The 18,901-nt window shown below is 38.2% G+C and overlaps 1 protein-coding gene across 1 annotated transcript; it reads right to left on the bottom strand.

Moving 5' to 3' along the window:
• Positions 1-817: 817 nt before the first annotated feature.
• On the bottom strand, positions 818-17,613 carry MAT1A (methionine adenosyltransferase 1A). Its single transcript, XM_042817898.1, has 9 exons — positions 17,276-17,613; positions 11,187-11,264; positions 10,243-10,365; positions 8,517-8,629; positions 6,800-6,943; positions 6,261-6,479; positions 3,250-3,432; positions 2,669-2,802; positions 818-1,575 (listed from the first exon to the last, which is right to left on the bottom strand). Exons 1-9 carry the CDS (start codon positions 17,367-17,369, stop codon positions 1,473-1,475), a joined length of 1,191 nt encoding a protein of 396 aa, XP_042673832.1. The 5' UTR covers positions 17,370-17,613; the 3' UTR covers positions 818-1,472.
• Positions 17,614-18,901: the final 1,288 nt, after the last annotated feature.

Genomic DNA, 18,901 nt, shown 5'->3' with positions numbered 1-18,901 from the left:
TATGCAGGTGAACCTTGTACCGTAGCATTAAGTTTGTCCTTGTTGCCTGTTGACAAACAAAACTTTTCACAGAGGATAAAGAGGATAAAGGTCCCACGTCCTCCTGAACTAAACAAGCCTGGGATTAATTTGTGGTCCTTTGCAAACAATTTACTTACTTCTTTACTTTATAGAACGGTATAATGCGATCGCACAGCAACAACATCCTTGTCATCAGTTTCAATCGCAACTAACCCATCATACTCACCAGGTACCCAGAAATGGTACAAGGCAAAGCAGCCACCATCTTCAGCAGCAGCGAGGGTGCAGGTACCCGGATTTAACAGCTGAGTACCTGCACAAATGCCGACATGCTTTCTACACAGACTTGCTCCCTTAGCTGCAGAGGGACGCACAGCCATCTAGTGGTTAGTTCTTTGATGAGAGACTGCTGGATAGGCCAGTGGTACAAATTTTAACCACGTAGTATATGTGTTTTTCTGATGTTCTGCAGTTATTTCTCTGCATTTTTTATTTTATTTCAAATTTAGATAAAATATAATACGTTGTGCAATAAACCTAACATTTGGGAGCAAATATTACTTTAGAGAATACTGTCAAGGGCAAACTTAAGATTTTAATACCATTTCAAGTTTCTGTTAATGAGAAGGACTAAACAATAATCACGAATGTGGTGAAATATAAATTCATATCACAATTCCAAAAGCTATTAAAATTTAATCACGTTAATAAACAAAAATCCTACAAGAGTATTAAAGGCTAAGTGGAGAGGACTATTATACTGAAATGTTAGAAAACAGGAAGAGACACCCTCACATGCATGGTAGGAAAAAGCTTTTTATTGTATGATTGTTTTATAGGAGAACATGTTTCAAAAACACAGGTAATTGAAACACAACAGTAACAGCACATACTTGGTGAAGATTTAAATATTATGTACCTGGTAACATCTTCCACTAAAGAGGCCAAGATACAGTTATGTGATATCCAGCCTTCTCCCATCAAAGCAACCCCCAGCTGTACGCAGTGCTAACTCCAGTAAGGAAATTGGACCCCAGAATTTCCCATTGTCTAATTAGAGGTAAGAGATCTGCTGATCCTTAGTCAGTTGGGAAAGTCATCCATTCCTTTGCCCATGAAAGGTTTGAGGTTCAGCCATTGGTTTGAGTACCTGAGTCATACTTGACCTTTATCAAAGGAACCAATGGAGCAGCAATAAAAAGTAAACTGTGTTTTGTTGTCTTATGTTGATTAAAAACAAGATTCTGTCTTGTATATTTTAGATAATGAAGGACACCAAGGGCTAAAAAAAAAAAAAAAATCAATCTCCAAGAAAATATCCTTTCCTTTCTTTCCATTTAAAATCTAAAATTCCTTTGGTTAAATACAAAGCTGTCAAATCTGATTTTTGGAAGCATCCTCATCTTAGTGAACTTCTCTTCCTTTTTGTTTTTAAAGATAGATGGCAAGGGTCAAAACACAAGCTTTTTAGGCACCTCCCATGAGAATTCGTTTCTTCCAAAGTGACCATAACATGCGGTCTTCTGGTAAATGGGCTTTTTTAGATCCAAATCCCTGTGTGAATAATTAGAAAAAACAAAAAAACAAAAAACAAAATCACCATATAATATTCATAGCACTTATGAATAAAATCTTGACATAGATATCCAATTCATAACCTTCACCTAGGAGGCATATTCTAAAGATGTAAACATATAAGTGATTGTGTCCAAATGTAAACTGAGTCGCAGAATCACAGAACTCCAGATGTGATCTTGCCAGGGCAGAGTAGAGGCAGGGGAGCACCTCCCTTGACCTGCTGGCAACATTCAGCATAATGTACCCAAACCATACAGCTGACAACAAAACATACATGTGAACTCCTTAGGGCTACAGGAAATGTTCTTTTTATTGAGAATAATGAGTTTTAATAGAAAAGAAGAAGTACATTCCACTCATTTCATAAAATTAAACCTATTTCTTTTTCATAGCAAAATAAGATAAAAAAATATTTTATATTGTAGAAGAAATGTTAAGTCACAGCTTGAAACAGTGACGGAGCACCTCGTGGGAAGGCAGGGCCAACTCAGAGAAGCTCAGGTGCGCTCAATGCAGCTGAGTGACCAGAAGGGCTGGAGCCAGGATCCACCCTTCACAGACCTCATTTAAGGGTTGGCAGGGGAAGCAAAGGGATCTTGTTAGAGCTCCCTATGTATTTGAAGTTTTGCAAAGATAAGTAGCTTGCTGCTTTTTTTTTTTTTTTTTTTTTTTTTTTTTTGTTTGGCGCCCCCCCCCCCGGCCATTTGTGGCATGTTTCAGTATTTTCTTTTTTGCTGTAGCCTGGTGTTTTGCTTTTGTTCTGTTGTTGCTATGCTTTCCGTCATGTTATAGCTTTATGTATATCTATTCCATTTACTATATTTGGTCAAAGGCTGGAAGTATATGAAACTTGAAAACAACATCTGGCATTTAAAAATACATGGCATGCTAGTGCTACATCAAAGCTATCAACTATGCGCTCTGACAAAAGGTCTCTTTAGAAGTGCACAGAACAATTCTGAGCTGGCTTAGTAGGATGGTTATCACACTGCTATATCTAACAGTTCTGCAAGAAAGCAGTTCTAGGCTGTGATCATCAAGGTGTTTCTATATCTTTCTGCTTTCTTACCTGACAATGACTCCAGGCCGCAGATCAAAGTTTTTGTGCACGATGTCCAGCAGCTCTTTCTCTGTTTTTTGGGAGGTTCCGTAAGTGAATAGTGAGATTGAGAGTGGTTGAGCTACTCCAATGGCGTAAGAAACCTATGGGAAAAAAACACACCATAGTTAACAAATAAGCATGGTGCTTCAGTGGGCAAGAGTATGCAGAAATCCAAGTATTTTTTTCAAGACCATTCTTATGAAGACTATGCCTGGTATTGGCACTACCTGTATTTGTAGAGAAAATAATCTTTGTAAACTTTGAAGTTTCTGGATAATTTTTTTTCCCTGTTACCTATGCTTGTCCCCATGACAGTAAGCATCAAAGTTAAGCTCAGTGAATGTCTGGAAAAGAAAGTCAAGAAAATGGAAGCTAAGCAAAAAGGGCCAGCTTCAAGGAGCTGTAATGTGTCTAACAGGAAGTCTTTCTACTCCCCCAATCCATCACCAAGACAGCTTCTAGTACAGTGTCTTGTATGATGTTTATTTGAGGTAAAGCTGGAAAGGAACAAGCTTTTAGGGAAGAGCACCAGTAAGAACAAACCATACCTGAACCAGAACACGACGACAGAGACCACCTTTCACAAGAGACTTGGCCACCCAACGGGCTGCATATGCAGCTGATCGGTCCACCTTTGTGTAGTCTTTTCCAGAGAAAGCACCACCTCCATGGGCTCCCCAACCACCATACGTATCCACAATGATCTTTCGACCAGTAACACCAGCATCACCCTGAATCAGTAAAAGAATTGGGCCACTTTACAAGGCATTTTATTATAACTCTGAAACAAGGCTATTCAGTCTTCAGAAGACTATAATGTATGAGGAAGTTCTCAGTTGTGGATTACTGTGTGATAGCTGAAGGGGTGAACTCATCTCACTGTGTTGCAACAGAGGCTATAAATGTTCTTTAAAGGCAGATTCGTAAGACAACCCTGTCGTGAATGGTGTTTGGTGATCAGACAAAACATAACACACCTAGGTAGCTAGAGCATTCAGTGCTTGTTTCAAAAGTGTAGGAACAACATGGGAACCTTGGTTTAAATGTGACCTGTTTACAAGATTCAAACTGAATACGGAGTATTGCTCACAAAGTACACACTGTATTTGAACCGAGAGACTTTATGCTAGGTTAAAAATATACATATAAATAGACCAGTTTTTCATGTTTTTGGACAAAATCTGAAGTTGTGTGACTAATGTGCAATATAATTATTATTTACTGTTGCAAGGTATGCCTATGCAACCTTATACACCATTACACGGAGGCTGACAGTCAACATTTCTGATGCAGTATCATTACACAAACTGTCAGACAGTTATGTGCTAGAAACACATGTCCAGCTTCACATTATCTGTACATTTATTTGAACTGTACATAACGGGTATGGAAGAATAGGCGGTTAAAGCTATCTTGATTGCATACTTACAAGTACTTGGGATTTTTATTCAATCTCAGTTTACGGATCTTTTGCTGACCAGTTGTCTGACCCCAAACCTAGTAAATGTTTGAACATCTGACATTCAGCCTTCACCTGTATGGGCAGGCTTGAAATTCTTTTTGTAGAGAATATCATGCTAGTGAAATTCAACTGCTGGAATGTTTGCATAGCAAACAAGTGGAAGGCCAGAGTTGTTCTTAGAAAGACTAAACATACACGCATAAGAAAACCTTTGGCACTATTTTTCCCACTCTGTTAAGAATTTAATATGAAGGAACCTTTTGGGTTTCCTATAATTTGACTAAAACCTTAATTTCTGACAGCACAGACTGGTGCAGTGAGAGCACCTTACATGCCATGATAAGTTGACTGCAGAAATGACAGAAGAAGAGAAATGGACTGGTAAAAAGTATAATTAGAAAAACTTATTTTTCAAGAGGCTGCGTGTGTGCTAACACAGCCTGCAAGAGACTTTAAGGAGAGCTGCAATGTCCTCACATCACCATCAGGTGATGCTGTTGGGAAAACTGTGACGCCTGTAAAAACAAGCACAGAGTTCAAGCTATCACTGGACTTGGAAACAATGGGAAAATCCCCAGTGAGATTTAATTTCCATCCTTAGATAAACTGAGGTGAAGTTGAAGACAGAATTCCTGAGCTTGCTTTGTTAAAAACAAAACTTACTGGAACCTGGAAAGCTGAAGATGTAACAGAAAGGGAAATATTTATTTTTTTATTGCCACAACACTATCATAAATTGCACAAGCCCACTGATGATAGCGATTGTAAGGCCACAGACATGCAAGCAGACTGACCCATACTAAGTAAGCTTAGCCTTGGTTCAAAAAGCTGCAAACACACACTGCAACATACGTGTTTGTATGTGCAAACATAAAAAAAAAAAAAAAGTTTCTAACAAGAGATTGCTGGCTGGCTTAGAAGTACTAATAATACATTTTTAAATGAGTACAGCTGAGTGCACACTTCAAGATTTTGTATGTGTGGTTGTCATCTTAGCTTGTAGCTATGATTGCTATCATGTTGTTTTTTTTTCCTAGTTCAGTCCATTTGTCTGTAGCCTAAAACATCAACAATACACTATTATAGTGATATGATCGATTCAGCTACACACTAAGACTGTGCAACAATGATTAACTTCAACATTTTCCTGCCTGTTCTAATGTGAAGATGTAGAGCCACAGAAATACCTCTGGCAAACTCCAGTAGGTGAATGAATTTGAATGATAACAACCACAAAAGTTTATTTGGAGTTGCTGTGAACTTGAATCTAATTTCAGGAAGGGGCTTTGAAATTTTGCTGTGACAAAGGCAAAAACTTAGAGCATGCTGTGAAATTGTTTTTAAAACATTAATCTCAAAAATCCCAGTCCTACAGAGTGTGAAATTTCTGACTTATACAAGTGTGAGATTAAATTATCCCTCCTAGTTCCCATGTTGTCCAGATAAAGCAAAAGCGATATTAGCCTTCTCACGAGAACAGCCTGTCATAGAATCATAGAATGGCCTGGGTTGAAAAGAACCACAATGGCCATCTGGTTCCAACCCCCTGCTATGTGCAGGGTCACCAACCAGCAGACCAGGCTGCCCAGAGCCACATCCAGCCTGGCCTTGAATGCCTCCAGGGATGGGACATCCACCACCTTTTGAGAACAGATGAGCACCTCAGCTCTTACTGGTGTGGGACAGAACTATATAGGTCTGAAGATCACATTCATTGTAAAAGATGTGAGCCTACTGTTGTCCATCTCTTTCTGAGGCATGCTTTCCATGAGAATGGTTTGTTTGTCTCATACAGTGTTGGATTCAGACCTAAGAAACCCAAAGCTGGGCTTGTATGTTTGATATTAATTTGACTCAGCTTATCTGCTGAAGTTACATCACAGAGAATGATGCAACCATGCCCTCAAAGCTTACTTTGGAATACAGCACACAAAACCCTGAGTGCCTCTCCCACCTACAGCCACACTTAGAACTTCCACTAGTCTGCTTGCTTCTCACAACTTAAGAGTGGTTGTGCAGGGCTGGCTGAGCATCTGTGTTAAGGCACACAAACACTGGGGATGACAAGCTGATAGAAGCATCAAAGTAAATGCAAACCTGAGGCCCTCCAATAACAAAACGTCCACTAGGCTGAAGGTGATAAATGGTTTTCTCATCCAAATATTTTGCAGGGACAACAGCTTTAATCACACAGTCCTTCAGGGTTTTGCGCATATTCTCCAGCGAAATGGTTTCATCGTGCTGTACTGAGATCACAATGGTGTGAACACGCACTGGTATGACTGCTCCGTTCTCCTGAATGTACTGAACAGTGACCTGAGCAAAGCAGGGAGAAGGAAATAAACAACAAAAAACACTTATTCCCTTGTATATAGTTAAGTGCTTCTGGCAGTCTGATGCAAGCTAACCATTTTCTGACAGTCAAGCAGGCTATCGTAAGCAGTGGAAACTCTTTCCCTGCTAATTGTAGCTTATTCAGTAGCAGCCTTGGTACTCTGAGTGCCTTTTATTTTTTCTTTAAAATTATATAATGTTTTAGAGAAGTGAAATGGGATGATTTTCAAGGACAATCAGTAACTGATTGGATTGCTCCTCTGTTGGTAAAGGAGAAAAACCAGAATGACAGCATCTTTTACCTGTGTCTTGGAGTCAGGCCTCAGCCAAGGAAGCTCCCCGCTGCGCCTCAGTTCTGCTAGCCTGGCATTCAGTTTATGAGCAAGAATAATTGTTAGAGGCATACATTCCTCTGTTTCATCCGTTGCATAACCAAACATCAAACCCTACAGGAGGAGAGAAGAGACTTCAATCACTGTTGAAAAGCGCCAGAACCGAAGGCAATGAGATTTTGTCTGAAACAAAGAGCAAACAGCACCCTCACATTTACTTTCTACTATTTAACGTTGCAATCTAAGAAGCCTAAATTCAGATCAGGTTCCAACATGCTACAGTGAACAACCACGTTCAAGAAACAAACCACGTTCCAAGGATTCTTCGCAGAAGTCCTGAAGGTTTACATGTTCAGTTGGAAACCCAGACAAAAATGAGAAAGTTTGGGTGAAAAAAAAAAAAAAATTGCAAAAAAAGATCTGTTTGAGCTGAACAATTTCAGGACCACTCTGTCACACAAAAGATGTTTTTACTACTCTGTAAAGACTGTAGAGGCTTAGACTGTCACTAACTCATACTGAAGCTCACATCTGACTTCTCAGAGGAATGCAATTTGAATGGTACAAAAAAGAAGTACGATTCAACAGCTATGGCACCTGAGTCAGATTTGCACTGCAGCATAGCATGCTTCTAGTCACAGCTTCTACTGTTGTTCAGCCCCAGCCCCTGTGTCACAGCATCATTTGTGAAGTAAAGTCAGTAGCATTTTCTTTCTCCTCACACAGCATATGTTGTGATACAAAAATAATGACTGGTAACTATTCAGATACAATGGGAAAGGAGGCCATGAAAGTGCTAAAGAAAGCCAGAAATCTTTTTTGTCTTTTGTAGTCCTTTGTCCCCATGACAGCATAAAAGCATTTCAATTTTTGTCCGCAAGGTATGGGGTTTTTTTTGTTTTTTTTTTTTTAAACAATATTAGCTTTGCTCCTGGACTCTGATATCCTCATTTATGGTTCTCAACAGCATCGTTATCAACTAGATATTACTACTAATGATAACTACTGTAAATGTTGAACTCATTCATACAGGCATCCGTCAGATTATGGAGTTTTTATGTTAGCCTGTTTCTCTTGGGAACACACTGTAATTATCTACACATGTTATTTAGCTCACAGAAATGGAGCTTGGACAACTTTAATTACGTGGAATACCTATTATAATAAAACAGATCTCTGCCTCTGGGAAATAAGGGAGAATTAAAAGTACTCTGGCATATTTGCCTTCATTTTACTAATGCTGCAGACAGTTGAAACATTGCCTAATTTTTTGCTGCGTAAAATCTCGAGAGCTTTGTGAAAGTGCTAAGGTCCTTTGTTTATTTCATCCTACAAAACAAGTCTGGCTGCAAGATGAATGGTCAGAGGCATCCAAAGCTAGTCAACAAAAGTACAAGAAAGATAAGCAAAAACCTTTGTGAGGATCTACAGACTGCATCCTCACTACTACAAACTGACATAACTCTCCTGGCTTATGTGGACTGCCATAGTAAAATCCAGCAAAAAGGCTGCCTGCAAAATAATTCCAACTGACTCAATAAGGATATGTTTTTTTATTCTGGGCTAGTCCAAGCTAGAAATGTGCAAGTCTTCAGATGGGTTTTGTTTTAAAAAACACAGTAATGATATGAGGTAATCTCTTTCCATTCAAACGTTTTGGATATATCAGGTGTGATGTCACATCTACCTGATCTCCAGCACCAACATCCTCTTCATCCCTGTGTAAATGGACTCCCTGGGCAATATCAGGTGATTGCTGTTCCAGAGCCACTAAAACATTGCAAGTCTTGTAGTCAAAACCTAGTTGAAAAAAAATAAATAAATAGAATAGTGACAAATAATTTTTTGTCTGTCACAGTTTTGTGGAGACAGGACTTGGACTCGATAGACAGTAATACAGAAGCAAGAGAACAGAATTTTCATTCTGAAGAATATCACATTTAGAATTCATCATCTATCTGCTATTTCTTGATAAATGTTTGTCGATAGACCTTAATTTTGTGGCAGAGGTGGTAGGTTAGGCAGGATTGCCCCTATTGATTGTTACTGTTTGTTTTCTCTTGCATTGGCACCCTCTGCCAGTTAGGAACTGGAGATAAGTTGTAAAAGAAAAATAAATAAATGATAAGCCTCTCCCAAACAAACAGTATTCAAAACCTCTGTATAAATTCCTATGAGCTGATGTTTTCAGCAATTGAAGAACTTGCTTTCTGATATACGTGTAATACATGCAAAGCAGTGTTATGTACCTCTCTCATAGGAGTTCATATGAGAGAAAAAACAGATTACTTTACATTACATTCAAAGACCGAAAGGAAGATTTAAAAAAGAAATGTGAAGAATTATATACAATGGTAGGAAAGTTTTCCACCTTTCCCTGGGGTATATTAAGAATAATTTGTATTTCTCCAAATTTAGCATTTCCTAGAAGTGTAATTACTGCTATCATTCAGTTAATAAATCACATATACATGTCCATATGCATATGAGTCACTTAAAGAATCCTCACCACCCTCTTTTAGATAGGCTATAATGAGATGAACACTATATGTCAGTATGCAATTTTTTTTTATCTTTACCTCTACTTGCATATAGCAACTGTTTTTCTCTGCATCTGCCCTTATAATTTTGGCAGTTAAAATAAAAATCAGATTTATGAACTAATCGATTAGCCAGTATATTCTGAGAATCCTGCTGCTGTGTCGTGATGGAGGCAACCTGCAGATGTGCTGCTGTGATTCTCTCCTACAACAATCTCCCTGGAAATTATACAGCTATAAAAAGATTGCAGCTAACAACAATTTTTACATAAAAGACTAGGAAAGGTACAATTATTGTAACAGTATTCTTGGAATATCTGTATCATATTAAGAGATTCGTGGCAAATCCAGTAGTGGAATATGTCTGGTGTTTACATTGTTTTGTCTTTTTTATCATTTTACAAAACACGGATCTGCCCTGGACTGCATGTTCCTCACTGTGGGCATTTGTTCAGATGCTTTGCACTGTGAGAGTCTCCCAGTAATTCTGGATGCCGCCGTAGTAAATATATGTAATAATAAACCTAAGTTTCTTCTTCCTTATTTTCCCCACCAAGACGCATCTACCAGCTTGTCACATAGCAGATTCAAGTTCTCACAAGTTTATGTTAGTGGTAGATTCTGTGGCTCGGGTTCACAGTTCAAAGTATATTCTGCCCACTCCCTTTCAGTTTTAACAAACATACAATGTTTTTTTCTACTTACTGGGATAAAGCCAGAAAGTGTTTCACGTAGCACCATGTAATCAGCTTTCACACAGGATATTGAGTTTTTATCAGGCTTGCCAAAGCCCACATAAAGAAGTGCTAACAGACCTGGTTTGCAGTTGCTTACTGCTTGCTCTTCAAGGATTTCAGGATTTTTTCCACCAACCTTTAGCTGAGTCATCATAGCCAATGTGTCTAATTGCATCTCGGACAACCTTCTGGTAATCCACAATAGCATGAGATGTGATTTCCCCACAGAGCAACACCATTCCTGTTTTACATACTGTCTCTGAAAACAGAGATGAAAACGGCATTACAGTAGCAGAATAATCAGCCCAATAAGACAAATAACTATGTCTGTGATTATGGTGATTTAGAGAAATCTACCAGATATATACCATCTTCGTATTTTTATGCTTTTTTTTGCAATATTTATCTCCTTCTACAACCAATTTCTTTACCGCGTGTGTGAAAGCATGAAAAAGTCAATTACGTCCAACTCAAAAACGTGAAACTCAAGCATTCAGCATAACTGAGTTATATGTAGAGATGTTCAGGGAAATGTAGTATTAAACCAGGATTTCCTTGTCCACTTAATCACTCTAAGACACACAATGAGGTTAAATAATTCTCATCAGTGACCAACTGTTCTGAGAACTTGCCTCCAGCCCAAGGAGAAAGACTTTAAAGCTGAGGTTTAGTTAAAAGAACTGAGAAAATTAGCTGAGGAATGATGGTACAACTCTTTCTGAATAGATAATAAGCAGTCATGGGGACTAAGACTTGAAAATTAGTACTTTATTAAACATAATAAATGTACTGTTTAGAAAGGCATTCAAATATTGAATGATGAAATCCAATGTATTTTTTCTCAGAATTTTCAGTCCACACAGAAAATTAACTATTCTACCCTTCTGAAAGTAACTACCTACAGCTGCTTCAGCCTTTTTAAGAACTTCTGCTGTTTCTCCTCATCTCTCACTCTCTTGAAGACTATATTCTTCATACAATTTTTGAGAGTAAAATGATTTAGCACGTGACACCAAGCTCTTTGCCAACATATTAACAGTAAAAGAACAGTGGCTGAAAGCAATGCAGCAAACGACTTACCACAAGCAACTTTGGCATTTGGATCCTGTTTGAGATGGGCATCTAATACAGCGTCGCTGATTTGATCACAGATTTTATCTGCAAGGCATTAAAACTGTTGTTCAAAACAGGAATCTCAGTACAAAACACAGACCCTTTGCATCTGTTTGGATAGACAGGAATTCTTACATTGCTTATTGAAGAATTTAAGCAAACTAGATAGAAAGTCACATGCAATGTCATGACAGCAAGACAAATAGATAGATCAAACAAGGAATGTACTTACTAGTCATAAACTAGTACTACTTATAACTTAAAATCACTGAGAAACAAGTGTGTTATGTATAGAGTTCTGATATGAGTTACCTGAGAGGCTAAGAGGTTTTACTGCTTGCCTCTTCTCCGCCATCACAACCATTACAGCACGCAGTCCACAGCAGCAGTATGATAAAAAGGTGATATTATACCACTAACTTCCATCTCACCAGCAGAAAGTTACAATGTACCTGAATAAGGCCGCTGATAAAGCCCAATGAAGAGTTCAGATCACAGATTAGATAACTAATATGCCAGTCATTGCACGTATTAATTGCTTCAATATGGAAAGAATGAATACAAAAGATGATTAGTAAAGGTAAGCTGCATTTGAACATTCTGCCTCTCAGGAATGGAGCATGTATTACTAAATTTGGGACAATTATTACCACACAGGAATCAGACGCTATTCTTGTAATTTATTTAGAAGTCCAAATGAGCTTTGCTTAGGAAGAGTAGGGACAAAAGTAGCAAGACTTTGATTAAAATGCTTGCTCTCTTCAAATTTTCCATTTTTTACTAGACAATAAAGCCATATTTTCAAGCATTAAAGCAAAAATTATAGATGAAAATAGTTGTTTTTTAATACCTAGGTGCAACAACAGAGTAACTGAGACAGGATGACCTTCTTAGTGCAGGTCCAGAGCCCTGCAGCAAACTCCAAGTATTAAGAAACCTGTAAAGTCTTTTTTCACCACAGAAAGTTTATATGGCAGGAAAAACATTTCTCCCTGTTCTTGTCCCACATGAAGCATATCTTCATCTGCATTAGATGACAATGTCCCATATTAGTTAAAGCTCATTGTATGCGACGTACTGCTTATTGAATGCAATCTTCCCCAAAAACTCAAGAACACAAGTAATCCCTATGACTAATTCATCCTCATTTCATTAGCAGCACCCAGCCAGTACAAAGAGCTTGACATAGATTTTGTGGGTTGAAATTGATTTCTGAACTAGAACTGCCCTGAAATGTCTCAAGGGATCATTAGCTATAGTAGGCAGACTGAGAAAAATGTCTCAAAATCAGGAAAAAAATATCTTACAGGATGAAATCATTCAAGCTCAACTTAGTTCTGAAAGGCTGAAGGAAAGGTAAACTACCCCAGGAAATCCTAGTGGGTATTGCATGGGGCTCTAAAATCCTGAAAGGTAATATGCTGAGGAGAGTTTCTGTCCGATGGATGACAATGTGAGTAGATTTGACAGCTGGAGATTGGAGAAAAACAGATAAAGACTGAAAAAGTCAAATCTTAAGGGTAAGGAACCTTAAGGAACTAAAGCCATTCCTATAGAGCTGTGTAGTATGCATGGTTCCTTCAAGACTGGTTAAAAATTGAACATCTTTTTAAAAGGTAGAAATGGAATTCAACCATGGTTTGTTTAGTTGCGTTTGAAGACTTGTTGGATGAAACTTCATTACCTGTGTAAAATTTCTACCAGAAATCCCCTCTGACGCACATGAGAATTTTAATCATTGAAAAAATCAATTAGAATAATTTATAATACCATGCTGATGGTCTGATTTTGGATTAAAATAGATTGAGACAAATCGTTTTGGTAGTTCATTCAAAAATGGACGGCTGGTGCAAGAACCAACAGTCCTAGTGCAGTTAGGTACTTTCATTGACACACACAGGGGCAGCTATCACCATTCGAATGAGAAAGCAAGCAGGATGATCAGCTGCTTAACACATATGTCTATTAGTAAAGGTCTCTAATGTAAAATAAAACCTGGCATTTCTATTTTTAGTGATGCTTAGCAGGCTTTGTGTGCTTTTCATTCTGTTATTTAAATTTATCGTCTCAACTGTCACAGCTCTCTTATAGCTGCTGAATGTGACAGAATATGTTTGTGGTTTTTTTTTTTTTGTTTTTGTTTTATTTTAAATTCACATAGTGAATTGCTATCCAGTAAGACACATACTGCAAAAACAATGCCTAGCCTGAGGATTTTTTGACTGAACAGGAAGATATTAGATAACTGTGAATTCTCATCTAGAAATCCAATCACACCACAGAGCCAGCCTTGTGGCAGAGATGCCAGCTAGCCAAAGAAGCAGCTTTTGATAGCTATAAAAGGGATGAAAGGGTCTGATGATAAACCATACTGAAATGTTAAGTTGCCAAATTGTAGAGTAAAGAAGGTATTCAACAACAAATGTGATCTCCACTGATTGGGAGGATCTCCAAAGTGTTTTGCATAGTGGACTAGAAGTTTGTTGTGTAAATCCAGACTACAGTAACAGCACAGCAGTTGTAAGTGCTATCTCCTTAAAAAAGAAATGCTCTGTAACTGAAGACAGTTCTCAGGACTCTCCATACATTCATCAGAAATAAAACCTATGAACAGCAACAACCAAAACTTTAATTCAAAAAGCTTCACCCTTTGAAACTGCAAACAGGTACTACCACACTTCTAGCTTTAATCATGCAGTAAATATCATAAACATCAAACATTTCAAACCTAAGGTTCATTTTCTTAAAAACCTGTGATTGTCGAAATAATTTAGGGTAGCACAAATTTTAATACTTTATTTATGTCAACAGCACTCGAAGGTGAAATTATGCATTCAAAATATGGTAAACTGAGCAATCCCCAGGATCTTTTTGTGCAAAATTAAAACTTCATAACACAGATGCCTATCTTGAGCACGTCACTGAAAAATGAGCTTTCTACCAAAACCAAGGTTCATTGGAAAGACTTTGAATAGCTGAATTCCACTGCTTTTCCTTCCTTAAAAGACTCTTGAAGACTACTTGTTGAAAACAGCTGCCACACTTAGTATTAACACTGGTGCAGTGTTAAAACAGCTTTTCTTACATGTTCTCTTGTTCAGTACGCAGTTTACTGAATTATTACATCAGACGTGAGCATCAGCTGACTGGAAAGATCTGCACTTTCTGATTTTTTGGGGGGAAGGGTTTTGGGGTGATTTTTCTTCTGTGAATATTGACGCAAACATTTTTTAATACGGTTAATAGTCTGAGAGTGCTTTTAGCATGTGTTCTCTCATATTTTTAATACTTACTGCAAAGCTGAATGACATTCTGTGTGCAGGCAAATCCACCTGGTGCCATGCCAGAAAGGGGAAGGAATTAATTCTAAATAGTCTGGCACCTGTAAGACATTGTGGGTCAGAGTAGCACACAGTGCCTTTCAAAGCACAATGAAACCATTGTGCAGCACAGACACTCTTCTCCTGGATGAAGAGAGAACCTATTTTATCAGAGAGGTTGGACTAGATGATCTTCAGAGGTCCCTTCCAACCCTTACAGTTCTGTGAAGCAAAGTGAAGAAATGACAAGAAACAGCCAAGAAAAGAAAATCTGTTATTCATGTGCTTTTATTACATCAGAAACAAGGAGGTTACGTGTAAGCCTGCAGAGAGTTTGGAATTTGCCCTGCTAAATGCCAGGATTAAAGACCTTCTGGAAAGGAGTTCAAAACTTTATGCTCAAATCATTTTGAAGAAGTGGGTCTGAGAAGGTGGGATAAACAGACTTCTCTGGATTTTTTTCTTTGGGGAGCATATATAATGCCTGTGTATATTAATCACTGCCAGCTATTTACTTTTTTTCAGCTATTCTGCAGAACTCGGGCTTCTTAAGTACACGCAGCTCAAAAGCATTGTACAGATACAAGGCTGTTGTCTTTGTACACAAATAAGTAAGCATGCAATTTCTTCTGCTTTGTTTATCATGAAGGTATATGTGAGAGCATTCAACTCAACTGTTATAATAGAACAACTCAGATTTCTACCAGAAAAGGATCTAGTTCAGGATCTTCACATTATACCTTTGAGCAAAATTATGCTACCACATGCAGAAAGGAAGTAATCAGGAACATTCAAATTATCCATTGATAGCAAACAGAGGTACTCAAAACTCCTAATAAACTTCTAGCACTACTGATAGCAAAATCAAAAGCCCAACTGCTGCCTCGAGCACTGGCACCAGTTTTAAGAAACAATCAAGATTTTCCTGGGAGACAAAAAGCTAATGGTATATCCTTACGTCTAGTGTAAAACCACAGACAGGGAAAACGTCCTTTGGTCAGGTTGTAAAAGTCAGTTTGCTACTACAAACTAGACCTGTTGCTGAGACCAATAAGACCTACTGCTGGACCGTGATCAGGAACAGCCAGAGTTATTTACTGTTATCCTGCTATACTTGATCTGGAAAATCTGGATATTTCTTTTCCCATAGGTGTATATCAAAGTGTATATTTTTTAGGAAAATACACCACCGAAAAAGTTAGAGTAAATGTCAACTTTATACTCTCTGCTCTGCAATAAAGCTCTTTGGGTGTGTGCATCTCAGAGTACCCAGTGATCCAGCAGTCTCTGGCAGATGAGACGATGGTCACAAATCTCACTGGTGGTAACATTTTGTCAAAGGCCTGGCAGGTATTTCAGAGATGGACTACATTCACAGGACTTAAAAGAAGACCCAGGAGAGTTTGTGGAAATAAAACTCTCCTGAAAATCTAAGTTACTGAAACCTGGGTCATATTCTAACACAGGAACCAAGACAAAAAGGGACCTGATAAAGAAAAGAAGCTAATGGACAAATAAAAACCTGGGGCTGAGCTGAACTATTTATCTTCCTATTTGAAGACTTACCTTTTACAACCTCAAAGAGATTAAAAAATGATCAGAATAGCATCAGTTATGACTTGTCATCGTCAGAAAAATCACTGTCAATTTAAGATCACCCTACAGCATGCTATTTTTCATATGCAACTATGTTGTTCTGTGGTTGCTGGATGTAATTATACACAAATTTGAGATGGACTTATGGACGAAGGACTGAATATGGTTGTCATTTTCTGATGGTGTTACATCAGAAAGAACTCCAACTTGCTTAACCTGAAATTGACAGCAATGGACTCAATTGCATCAGCCACAGACTTGACCTGCACTAATAAGTTAATGTTATAGAGGAGTATCAGAATTACAGACGTTATATTCTCACTGCTGACCTTTATGTTCTCTATGTTATCCCACCCATTTACGATGTAATCACAAGAAAAAAAAACACCTTGCTATAGCAAAAAGTACGTGATACCACACCGCCTTCTAAAACAAACATGTTTTTCAGGACATCAAACAGTCTGTTGTCCCTTGGACTCGTTTGACATAAAGTAGGTGTTTTGGGCAGATGACCATTTGTTTCCAATAAAATTGAACTTATCTCTGGTGACCATATATACATTTTAGCAAATATCTGCCCACTATTTGCTTAAGCAATTCCATATATTGCATTAATACCCAGATATTGAAATGGGAGAAAACATGTCAGCAACTTGGACATGTGCAGATGCAGGGACCACCAATTTTTCAAGTCTTTCAAATAGACTGCTTATGGGTGACAGTTTTAGAGCACAGCCTACATGCAAGACAGTTTCACAGTGCCCATAAGGATATGGAATTTGAGAGGCAAGCTATGTACTCTTATCCATATGTGAAACTTGAGCCTATCAGAGGTACAGTAATGTCTCCACAGTAACACAGAATAAAAAAGCAAACAAGATGAAAAGGAAGGAGTAGCAACAAGGAACCCCACTGCCCTCCGCAGGGTAACACACCCAGCAAAGGCACAAAAACTCCTGTTAGAAGAACTCTAGTTGCAGCGGTTCTATAGTCTACATGGAAAGGTCCAATGGAAATGTAAAAAGCACCCTGTTAAACAGACTTTCTATAATAACACTAATAGCAGATTAATTCTTCTTCGGACTTCTATTTCAATGAAAGTATTTTTTCTTGAATGCATTTGCCATAGCGGCTTCTTACCTGGATGTCCTTCTCCTACTGATTCTGATGTGAACATGAAAGCTCCTTCATCATCCAGCGTGTGATCGCATAAACCATCCACTGGCCCATTCATGGCTGTGATGCTTTTCCTGATGGATTATTTTAAAAAGTGGTTGAGGATTTCTGCCTTTAGTGCCTTCTGTTAAAAGCGAAGGTTCTTTCTGAGCAGGACTGCCACTGTGTTCACTCACTACCTGTAATACTAACTCGAATTTTAGTCTGTTAAATCAGCATGGGCTTGTATCTGTGTATGCATGCAAGGAGTACGCATGTGCCTGAAGTCTGTATCCCTACCTAGCCTGATCTGTCAGTCTCTGGGCTGCTCCTATATATGGAAAAGTGAAAGTGCCTAGAAAATCATGTGAGGAAAATGGAAGAGCCCATTTCTTGGCAGGGGAGTTAGTTAATTTGGGGATATTTCACTAATTAACTCAGTTCTTGGAAACACTCTGGATTCAACCCGTGCAAGATTAAGTATCGTAGGAATTCAAATGAGCGTGAAGTAATCCAGGAGTACTGGTGATGGTTCAGTTCAGCTGCTTCTCCACTTTGCCTCTCCCCCAATTCTGGGACCTATGCTGTGTTTCCAACCGTGTGTTGTGGTTTCACAGGGATAGATTAAAAAAGGGTAAATGCATGCCTTTTGTAGAAAAGACTGGAAGAAGTTTGTTCTGCATTCTGTAACTGTATTTTCCTTTTCCTTTTTTACCTCTGGAAAAGTAGAATTCTCTCCTGAAGTATTTTTTTTTCATTTTCATTCATTACTTCTGTGTGTTTGAGACAGGAAACATTTGATAAGATACAGCACATGACAAATTTCTCGTTTATGCAGACCTCTTCTTGCAACCTTTGCTCTCCTTTTCATCTGCCTTCTCTCCTGTTAAGATCCATCTTAATTTTCTTCTTGAATAATACCCTCACATTACATTCTGTAATCCTTAGAAATAGACTGACTGCCTCGGCTGAGAACTCAGTACACAGTTCCACTACGAAAAACGACTTCAGTCAGATGGCTAGTGTCTGGGATATGCCGGTGGTATGACAGGTATGAAGGCAGACTGCATTTTGTGGATATATGTCTGTAAGTCTGAATGCAAAAAAAAAATGCAAACATACCTATGAGGCAGACCCAGACCATGCCCAGCACTACTGCACCATTATCAATATAATAATAATAATAATAATGTTTATTTGTTCTTAATTCATTTACAGAAATTGCTCTAGCCTCAGTTTCAGATCAAGTTATAGATCTAACAAAACCAAATTTTCCCTTCACTGAACACTAAGTTATACTCTCTTAATCATTCACTCCAACATTACAATACAACACCTGGTATTTGGATTGAAACAAATAACATAGCACACGTTCCATAGTCCTGAAATGTTGACTGCAGTGACATCCTTACTACTCTTCTGTTTAAAAAGTCAGTTTACCTCCAACTCTTCATGTTATTTTAGAATACGCCTGTATACGGTCCCTTGGACTTAAATTTCTGCATTGCCACATATTTATGTAAGAATTCATTAGAATTTTCACTTTCTACCTACATTCCTGAAAATAATAACCAGTTTCTGTGAATGTTCACCAGTGATCTGCTGCAGCAT

The sequence above is a fragment of the Centrocercus urophasianus genome, unplaced genomic scaffold (assembly GCF_019232065.1).
Source record: "Centrocercus urophasianus isolate 14NV4802_14NV808 unplaced genomic scaffold, USGS_Curo_1.0 seq_17, whole genome shotgun sequence".
Lineage (NCBI taxonomy): Eukaryota > Metazoa > Chordata > Aves > Galliformes > Phasianidae > Centrocercus > Centrocercus urophasianus.
The sequence above is the reverse complement of the archived record's forward strand: the minus strand, read 5'-3'. Positions and strand labels throughout refer to the sequence as shown.

Coding starts and splice junctions, on each gene's coding strand:
- MAT1A (XM_042817898.1), bottom strand. CDS start 17,369: ATGAATGGGCCAGTGGATGGTTTATGCGATCACACGCTGGATGATGAA. Junction 3,433..6,260: donor TTGTTATTGGAGGGCCTCAG/GTTTGCATTTAC, acceptor TTACTGATTCAG/GGTGATGCTGGTGTTACTGG. Junction 1,576..2,668: donor CGGCCTGGAGTCATTGTCAG/GTAAGAAAGCAG, acceptor TTATTCACACAG/GGATTTGGATCTAAAAAAGC.